The following is a 9,185-nucleotide window of genomic DNA, read 5'->3' as shown; positions in this document are numbered from 1 at the left end:
AGCAGGAGGGCCTGCCTGAAAAGTGGCAGGACTTGCGGCCTCCCTGAGGACAGTGGAGCAGTGTGTGTTGTAGTATTGTCCATGAACTTGGGCTTGAGGTGTCATCTCTGGCAGGTGAAATTCAGTAGTCATTGCTGGCCTTGGTGGACTCATCTGAGGGGAAATACAGTTGAACTAGTGGACTGGCAATACTTAAGCTGATATTTTACTCTGAAATACAGAATTTCATGACAAGCCAGTCTGGTGAGCAGTTGAAACAAGTGTTGATTATGAAACTAGCTGTTGAATGCGAGGAATGTAATCACTGAGTGGTCTGCTCTGGAATGTAGATGGAGCTGTTAGGCACTGACTTGAAGACAGTTGATCATCACTGAAGGCGCTGCTGCTGTTATCTATACCTTGTGAAATATATCCCTGGAAGATGAGCACTAAGTCAAGTGATTGATAAGCGCTGATCTCATGTATTCCTCTGTGTTCACAAAAATGTAAATGCATTGATTTGCTAGAGTACTCTTAATATACTAAAACTGTGTTATAGAATCATTTAGGCTGGAAGGAACTTCTAGAGGTCATCTGATCCAACTTGCTGGTCAAAACAAATTGGAAACACATCTGAGCAGTAGCAGTGCACAGTAGCTTGCAATTCATGGTCATGAATGTGTCTTAGCCCTTTGTAGTCAAATGGATTAATTGATAGTTTTGCAGTTGCTTTTGGTATTGAGAAATAGCAAGCTTGTTTGACTTACTGTTCAGTAGTAGGTATTCCATCAGCAAGACATGCTTAAATTAAAGGCTTCTTTCCTTAAATATTATAGGGAGAATTAGAGCCCAATTCAGTTACCCTCTCTGTAATTTTGCTGCTGTAAAGGAAACAACAGATTACCAAGATGCAAGTATCATGGCCGAGAAGCATGAGGAAATAGCATAGCACTTCTTAGTAAATGCATTTTTTGCTGCAGACATCTAGTTGACTTCATTAAGCAACAACTTGCAATGCTGCCTGTCTGCAAAACTGTTATTTCACAATTGTCAGTGGGGACTTGGGTGGAGGGGAAGAAGTGGTTCCTTAGGAACTGCTTGACCTGGTGACATATCTAAATATCTTTTGCTTTTAATCTAGTAAGTATTGTATTACATAGGAAATAGAAATACAAAATACCTAGTCCTGGTATAAACTAAAACTGTTTTTTCTATCAAATGCAGCTAACACTCTTTTAGGACCTATTCCGTCATCTCTTACTGTAAAGCTTCTAGAGGACAAGTAATATACTCTGCTCAATGCATGCTTCAGAGGTTTTTGAAGAATGATTGCCTATTGTTTAATATACTCCTACCGATTGCACCTGGAAGTAATGTAAATGTAGCAGGCTTCATTTGCTTAGTGTTGGTTGTAATCTAGAAGCCCTTGGAGTAAAATAGGGCAGAATGCTAATTGGTGAGGGCCTTCCTCCTTGGAAAGGCAGCAAGAGGAAAGCATAAAAGCAATCCCTTAGAATATTGCTTAGACTTGATAGCTACTGGGAATGTGGAAAGTCATTAGACAAAGTTCCTTTGGTATTCATGGGAAGGGAGAATTATCTTTGGCAGTCTCTTGCTTTTCAGCAAGAAGGTACAGACCTAATATGGAGGAATTTGCTATTGTTTTTTACTACTTGGTAAAATTGCTTAGTTTCACTCTGAAATAACCTTCCAATGTGAATGCTGTTCTGGAGTTACAGCTTGGTTCTGGAATGACTTTTTGGTTCATGGAGCAGTCTGTGGTAGTGGTTTCCAGAAGAAAGATTTCACGCTCATGTGTTGTTGCAGAAGAGCAAAATCATTACTCCCCACTTTAAAAATATTGATTCTTATTTCAGTTGTTATAATGTAATAATTGGGCAGAAAATAAAACTCTGAAGTTGGTCTCATGCCGTGCTTAGAGTTCTGCTCTTCTGAGAATGCTTACAGATACCGGAGCAGCCATAACACATAAAGCTTTGCACATCTTCCATTGCTCTAGGTTTGGGCTTGTCAGGAAAATACTCATTGCTTAAGGGCTGCTCATAAATTTCAAGTTCTGTTTATGTTGCACTGAAGTTAAATTATGTGGCTAAAACCTCATCATGGTGACAGGGCAGATAAAACATCCCAACTTACCTACTATGATCCTTTTGCACTTTCCTTATATGCTGTTGTTGAACAGAGAGGATGGAGTTGCTAGGATGAACGGCGGTATTTGAGCCAACGCAGTACTTCATGCATTTCAAGCATAAAGTGCAACTGGTGCAAACTGAACTTGCAGGGTATTTTTGCTTAATGTTAAAGAATGAAACTAACAGTTACTAAGAAGAATGCTGTGGGCTTGTCTAAATGGTGGCTTTATCAGAGCTACTGTAGTGCATGGATATAGACACACTGTTTCATGACCATGCATGTTTCACTGAGTTTTGAACAGCCGTTTGTTCCTGTGGTTACTGAACAGATGCCCACTAAAACTTTCATAGGGCCTCGCTGCCTTTACAAGTTATTTGTTCTTTTACCTGGGGACTGTGGGGAAATTACTTTCTATACCAAAGGAGTGCATTGGGTGAGCTTATCAATGTATTTTTTCCTCAGTTTGCTTTAATAGCTTAAGTAAATAAGCTCTAACTGTTTTATTTCTAACTGTTATTGTACATAGACTTGTCCCTCAAGGCTTGCCAAGTTAAATGTGGCATCCTACTGCATTCTTGTATTCTGCTTCTCACAAGTCACAGTTACTCTGCCTTGTTGATTTATGGGAGTGCTCTTGTCTCTTATTTAATGTGTGCTGCTGAAACATCCCTATACTGAACTTGATGTGAAGTTAGCGCACTGACTCTCAGCAGAAGCTTGAGCACATGCTTCTGTTGGATGATACAAGGATTGTGTAGGGCTATGCAAGATACAAGGCTCGAGATCCCCCCCCCCCCCCCCCCCCCCCAAGGGGTGGCAAAAGAAATAGGAACAGCAGAACATAAAAACCTAGAGTGAGGCTGAAAGGAAAGCTGAGGCTAACTTGTTTCAATTATTTGATACCTTTGTAGTATTTATTTTACAGTAAGACTACCACTTTGAAGGGAGACAGTCTCATAAGATTCTCATTGTCCCTTTAACTTTTGAGATGTCCTCTAGCAAAACCCAGAGGTTTCTGGCATTTTTTCATACTGAAACACTTGCACTACTTCAGCAAAAAGAAAGAAATAGATTGTAGTATTTCCAGTACTCAAGTTACTAATACTTTCCAGACTGACTTGGTGATGTCTTTGTCACATCTTTTCTCTTCCCCAGCACCGCCAAATTTGGTTAAAATCAAGGACTTCTCCCTGGTAACAGATGATAGGATGAGGGGGAATGGTTTGAAGCTGCGCCAGGGCAGGTTTAGGCTAGACATTAGGAAAAACTTCTTCACCGAAAGGGTTGTCAGGCTCTGGAATGGGCTGCCCAGGGAGGTGGTAGAGTCCTCATCCCTGGAGGTATTTAAAAGAAGGATAGATGAGGTGCTTAGGGACATGGTTTAGTGGTGGGATGTCAGGGTTAGGTTAAAGGTTGGACTCGATGATCTCAAAGGTCTTTTCCAACCAAAGTGATTCTATGATTCTATGACTTCCCTTCTGAAATAACCAGCCTAGACAAGTGATAGTAGTTAATGCTTAAGTTTTAGAATGTTAAAAAAAAGAATGCATTTTATTCCATGATACTAAAACAATTAGTTTCTAATGCTATTTAGTCATCCTGCAAATCAATTGGAAGTTCATTTCTAACGTGTCTTGGTTGGGCTTACTTAACTGGCAACTGCTGCTTCCCTAAAGTGTAAATCTGAATGGCAGAATGTTCCCTAGAGGAAAGAAAATACATCTGTAGTTTATATTTGCTTGCATTTTTGTATCAGGTAGCAAGACGCAGCTCTGATAATATAATTGTCTGTATTTTTGTACAGTAGCATGTCTGCAATCCTATTCTAACTAAGAATGTGCTTCCCGTATTAAAATATATAGGCACAGTTGTAAATTTGATGATGAGTGGTAAGTCTTTCCACTAGGCTTAATGTATCGGGTAGAGCTGCCTCCTGGAACCCAAGTTGGTTTACTGCCTGAACTTTCCTTAAATTGAGAACAATAGATGTAAAAGGATGGGATGGCAGCCTACGTATGTAGCACCGCTGAATCCCTGTTAAAATGCTGTGTCCAGTAAGGTCTCCATCCTTTCTTGCTTTCCTTAGATTAAAAAAATTAAAGAAAGCTTTAAACAATTCCATTTTTTTAGCAGGATTAGAATTGAACATGCAATTAGATTGTGTCATGATGACCAACACAGGAAAGACTTCACTAAAAGTATATTGTACCAAAAAGCTTACCTAGGTTCAGGTATCTATTAGCAAGCCTTGAAATTTAGGTCCACAATGACTTTTAAGGTTAATGTTGGAGTTCTTTGGCTAAATTCTAGCATTAGGCAAAGTCAAATGAGTTGTCAGACTTGAGGAAAAACACGCATTTGAATAGCACTAAAGCTTAATGTTTTCAAACATCAGAATCTGAACTGTGAATGTATTTTGGGTGCCTTTCTACGGGATTTGTTCCATATTGGTCAGATCATTGGATGGAGCTTACTTAATGCTGCAGATGTGAGCATTGGCTGATGAAATTATCACGTGGCATGGCTGCTTCGGTTGAGTCTGGTGTTGTAATTTGCACCTACCTGAGTCAGCAGTTGTTCATGCAATGGTGCTGTGCTGAACTGGTGCAACCAAAATTAGTCATGCCTCTGTGACCGTTGTTTGGGCAGACATATATTCCATTGTAGGTCCTCTGAAACTGGTACAGTCAAATTTGCTAGATCTAATCTGTCAGAGCCCTTCTCTGGTCACAGTAAGAAATACCGCATGTGGTTTTAGCAATGAAATACTAATCTGACAGTGTACCTTCTGGTAGGTAGTAAGCAGTGGGTGTCATTGTCATGGCACCGATGACTTTGCTGTCCCATTTTAGTTCCTCTAACATGTGGCCCTTTGGGGAGTTAACTAGGTTGTAGAAATTAAGCCTAGGTACTGGGGTTTTTTAAAGGGTTCTCATCCACTTCTCTACATCACTGGTGCTAAATTAGAACTTGGAGGGGGGGAAAAGCAAACTGGGACCTTATGTGTATATTACCATTTCCTAGCTGAAAATGGCTCTTCGAGCCCAAATTCCCTTTATCCAGATGCCATTACTAGGCTATAGTCTCAAGGTCCATCTCCACTTTTCAAAGCCAGTTCAGCAGTAGCATGTTATCTGCCAGTCTACAAAAAGATATCTGCAGAGGAATTGCATAATTTTAGGCTACCACACAGACTGTCTGAAATTGTTTGGGGTTTCTGTCTCTTGTCTGTCTTGAAACACTGCCACTGACTGGCCCCTTATACCTTTCCTAGGTTTGTTGGTATGTTTGAACTGAAAGAACAGCATAAGAAACTTACTAAATTCACTTTCCTGAAAAATAAGTTGCACAAAGAGTGTGAATACTACTCTGGTTATCTACATCATAAAAAAAGCAATAAATTTAATCTCAAAAAAAGGAGAGGGATTTCTAGGGAAAACAAATAAAAAATAACCCAAGGCAAGTTGTCATTTTAATTTGCTAATTAGCAGATAACTCATTTTCTTTTTTCTGTGAAGATAAGTCCCACTGTTCCACTTGTTATGATTCAATATAATTCTCCATGCTAGGCAGGACCTGCCTCTGAATGTTGCGCAGAGCAGGCCTTTTCCTTGAGTATTCTTCAAGTATTCAGATTGAAGGCCTGTACTTAACAAGAATGATTGTGCTTGGTTTTAATCTGTAGCAGCTTTTGGATAGACAAGACAGATAGGTATTTATTTACACTACCATGTAGAGCCAAATAAAGCTGTAACTTATTGATGTAAAGTTAATAACTTGTTGCTTTTGGTAGTGTCTGGATTTCTAGCAGTGCTGGTTCTGAAGAGGGTATTTCTCAAAAGCCATCTGTGGACTTTGCCCTTGGTATTTGGCCAAGTGTAGTGACTTCCTATCTTGCACAGTAAGAGAGGAGGAATAGAACAAGGTAACAGCTCAGCCTTCTACTGCCTCCATCCTGCTCCAGTCAATAAACACTCTTACCTTGCTGGACAACCAAGGGTGTAGATGTGATTGCCTCTGCAACCTCCAAACTGGGGACAAAGCAAATTCCCATTGTTTGAAAACAGTCAGAGGATTAACCTTTAATTTTATCCCTCTGACTAAGAGACTTAATTATTTCACTGTGTGTTCTCCTTCAGATTCCCCGCAGAGCCTTGACATAGTCACAAACCTTTATTTTATTTTCCATCTTGAGGCATTTCTGTCACTGCAAGCCACCACCTTCTTCAGTGAAGAGGCTGAGCAAGCATTTTGTTGAAACATAGCTACAAAATCCCTCTATCATTGTATGTGTACAACTCAAATGGGATGGGATTCAGTAAAGTAGGATTGAACTAGGAAACTTGGATTCCTTTTAAGTGATTTGTGTGATTGGAAGAGTCAAGTTAAAGCTTTTGCCTGGGATCTTCAGGCTATTGTGTAGCTTAATACAACACAGACTTTAACCTTAAGAGATGAGTAAAGATCTTTCTGCCCCCCCAGCACACTCTGCTGTCGAAGAATTGCTAATCCAGGAAATTTACGCAGCTGGGCAAAGTGTTATGTTAGCTGTTGTATGAAGACACATTTTACTGTATGATTAACTTGTTACTCTTATTCAGTGGTGAAATGCTGTGGCTGAATAAGGAAGCATTAGGACTTGGGACTTTAGTAATACTCCCCTTGCTGCCAACTTCAAGTGAGTTGCTCTCAGTGGATCACAATTTCTCATTTTGATAGTTCAGGTGGAGTTGTTTCTTGATGTTCTTCCACCACAGCTCAAACTTAAAGCAGTTGCAGGAAGTCTCATCTTCAGTTCTGACTTCTAAAACAGAAATGCTGTGTTTGCCATCCTCTCTGTTTGCTTTTCAGGCTGCCATGAGTCTTTGTTTCTCAAACTTTTGCAGCAGTCCAGGGTTAGTTTGAGTAGTCACATATTTGGTGCAAGAGACCGCAGGGCCTTGCAGAGAAGGGATAAGTACTGAGAGGTCTTTTCATTTTGCCTAGAAAGTAACTGTCGAACCCAAACAATTAGCACCTGTTAGCTGATACTAACGTGTGCTATGTTGCTAAAAGTGCAAGTTGCCATCTGTTTATCTCCTCTAGCAATTTGATAAAGATCAGTTTATTTTATCTGCATAATCTTTTTTTGATGCTGCTTTGTCTTGAAATCAAACATGGTGCTGGTTGATCTGGAATGTATGTTTGGCCACTTCCTCTGAAACGCAGGCAAAAAGCAGCTGGGTCAGTAGGGACTACTCCTATGCTAACAAATGCATTTACTCAACACAAGCATAACTTTTTTGCATTACAGTACAAAAAGGAAGGCCAGAATGTAACCAGCTACTGTAATGAGACTCTACCAGGATGGGTACATGATGTACTTGGCCACAACTGGGCTTGTTTCAGTGGACAGAAGATTTCTTCATCTCCCTCAGATGTTCACACAAACGAGCTACCTCTCCAGAAGCCCAGGGGAAGGTAAGCAACAGATCAGTGACCTTTTACTGGAATAAAACATTTGGTAACTGTGCTTCAGTTTTCAGCTAAAATGAATTCTGTGACTGAGGGAAAAGTTAACGCCAGTGATAATGTTGGGAATAAACCTGAATGCACAGAGGAGGGTGTGCCCATCACATCATACACTTTCCCCTTCAGTCTGTGGTGAAGCCCAATTACAAAACTGTCATGTCTGAAGAAGATGATTGTAGCCTTCTAGCTACTGTCTCAAACTTCAGAAACCTTGCCTTGATCCAGTGATTGCATGCTTCTTTACCAGTACCTACCAGAAGATACTTCCAGAGTTAGTCTTTTCCATATTCAGTTTAGATAACACCTTTACTTTTCAATCCCAGCCCTCTTCTTACTATTTAATTTGGTTGCTTGTTTGCAGACTTTCAAGCAGACGTTATGTGCACAACTTTGACTTTGTGAATGCTATCAATGCTCGACAGAAATCATGGAGAGCAACAAGATACAAGGAGTATGAAAACTTTGCCCTGGAAGAACTAACTAGAAGAGCTGGGGGTCTCTATTCCAGAGCTCCAAGGTATTAAGGCCTTTTTGTTTTGACATAAACCTCACTGCTGCAAAGAATCTGCTTGTATTTGTTCTGGCTCTTTCTAGCTGTGTTTTGGCTTCCAGTTCAGTTGTTTAATCAAGTTTCAAGGCCTTCCAGCTCATTTTGATGGAATGCCAACATATTTCTTCATTTGAATGATTATTCTGAGCATCTGTTATCTCAAGCAGTTGAAACAAATAGGGTCATCTACCTTTTTAATCTTGCCCAGTAGCTTGCTGCTGAATTCATATGTGCAGGGAAGAAGTGGAGATAGTCTCGGTTGTCATCTCGCTATCCTGTCTACCCATCAGCTGCCTGCCATAGTCATGAGTTTCTGCTTGACCATCTCCTTGGTTCTGCTAGTTCATAATTGCAATTAAAAAGCAGCAAACCACATTCTTCTATTAAACACGAATAATAAAGATTTTCTGAGGGAATTTCCTAGTTATTTTAATTTGCCATGCCTGCAACCGGGGTCCTCTACCGGGAGTAGAGTGTCTCGGTGAAGAAGCATGAAGTAGCCCTGAGAGTGCCCCATATAGTGCCATGACAGTATTCTGTTGGCCCTCTCATGTTTTCAGAACAGACTGCAGTGACTGGTGTTTGTGAATGACACTTGATGCATGACTTATGGGACAAACATCAAGTTATGTGAAGGCTGAATGCAGGAAGCTCTTGGCTTGCTGATACATGAGCATCACTTGGTTGCAAGTGGTAGATGAGGACAAGGAACATTCAATACTACTTCAACAGTCACAGTAAAAACTTGCTCCAGCTCCAGGGAAGTCTGAGGCAAGTGGACTGTAGTTATTGAATTCAACAGTCTGTAGTTGATGTCAGTACATGCTGCCAAGGTGAGGTGCCTTCTGCAGTCAGATATTCTCCATATGTCATGATGGCAGAGGTGTAAAATAGCTGTTGCAGAGCTGCATTGCTACAGTTGCTGAGAGTTACCTCAGCACTTCAGAGTGGTTCAAAAGTATTTGACTTCACTAGCTTGTGGATAGTTCAT

At 40.4% G+C, this 9,185-nt stretch overlaps 1 protein-coding gene across 1 annotated transcript in view; it reads left to right on the top strand.

The window, feature by feature from the left end:
* The window catches only part of CTSC (cathepsin C), a 17,886-nt gene that overhangs the window by 3,052 nt on the left and 5,649 nt on the right, over positions 1–9,185 (top strand). Inside the window, exons 3-4 of the mRNA XM_009641687.2 lie at positions 7,427–7,593; positions 8,006–8,161. Coding sequence (XP_009639982.1) covers positions 7,427–7,593; positions 8,006–8,161 — 323 coding nt within the window. The remainder of the gene's footprint in view (positions 1–7,426; positions 7,594–8,005; positions 8,162–9,185) is intronic.

Source organism: Egretta garzetta, unplaced genomic scaffold (assembly GCF_000687185.1).
Source record: "Egretta garzetta isolate BGI_Z169 unplaced genomic scaffold, ASM68718v1 scaffold137, whole genome shotgun sequence".
In the NCBI taxonomy this organism is placed as follows: Eukaryota; Metazoa; Chordata; class Aves; order Pelecaniformes; family Ardeidae; genus Egretta; species Egretta garzetta.
The sequence above is the reverse complement of the archived record's forward strand: the minus strand, read 5'-3'. Positions and strand labels throughout refer to the sequence as shown.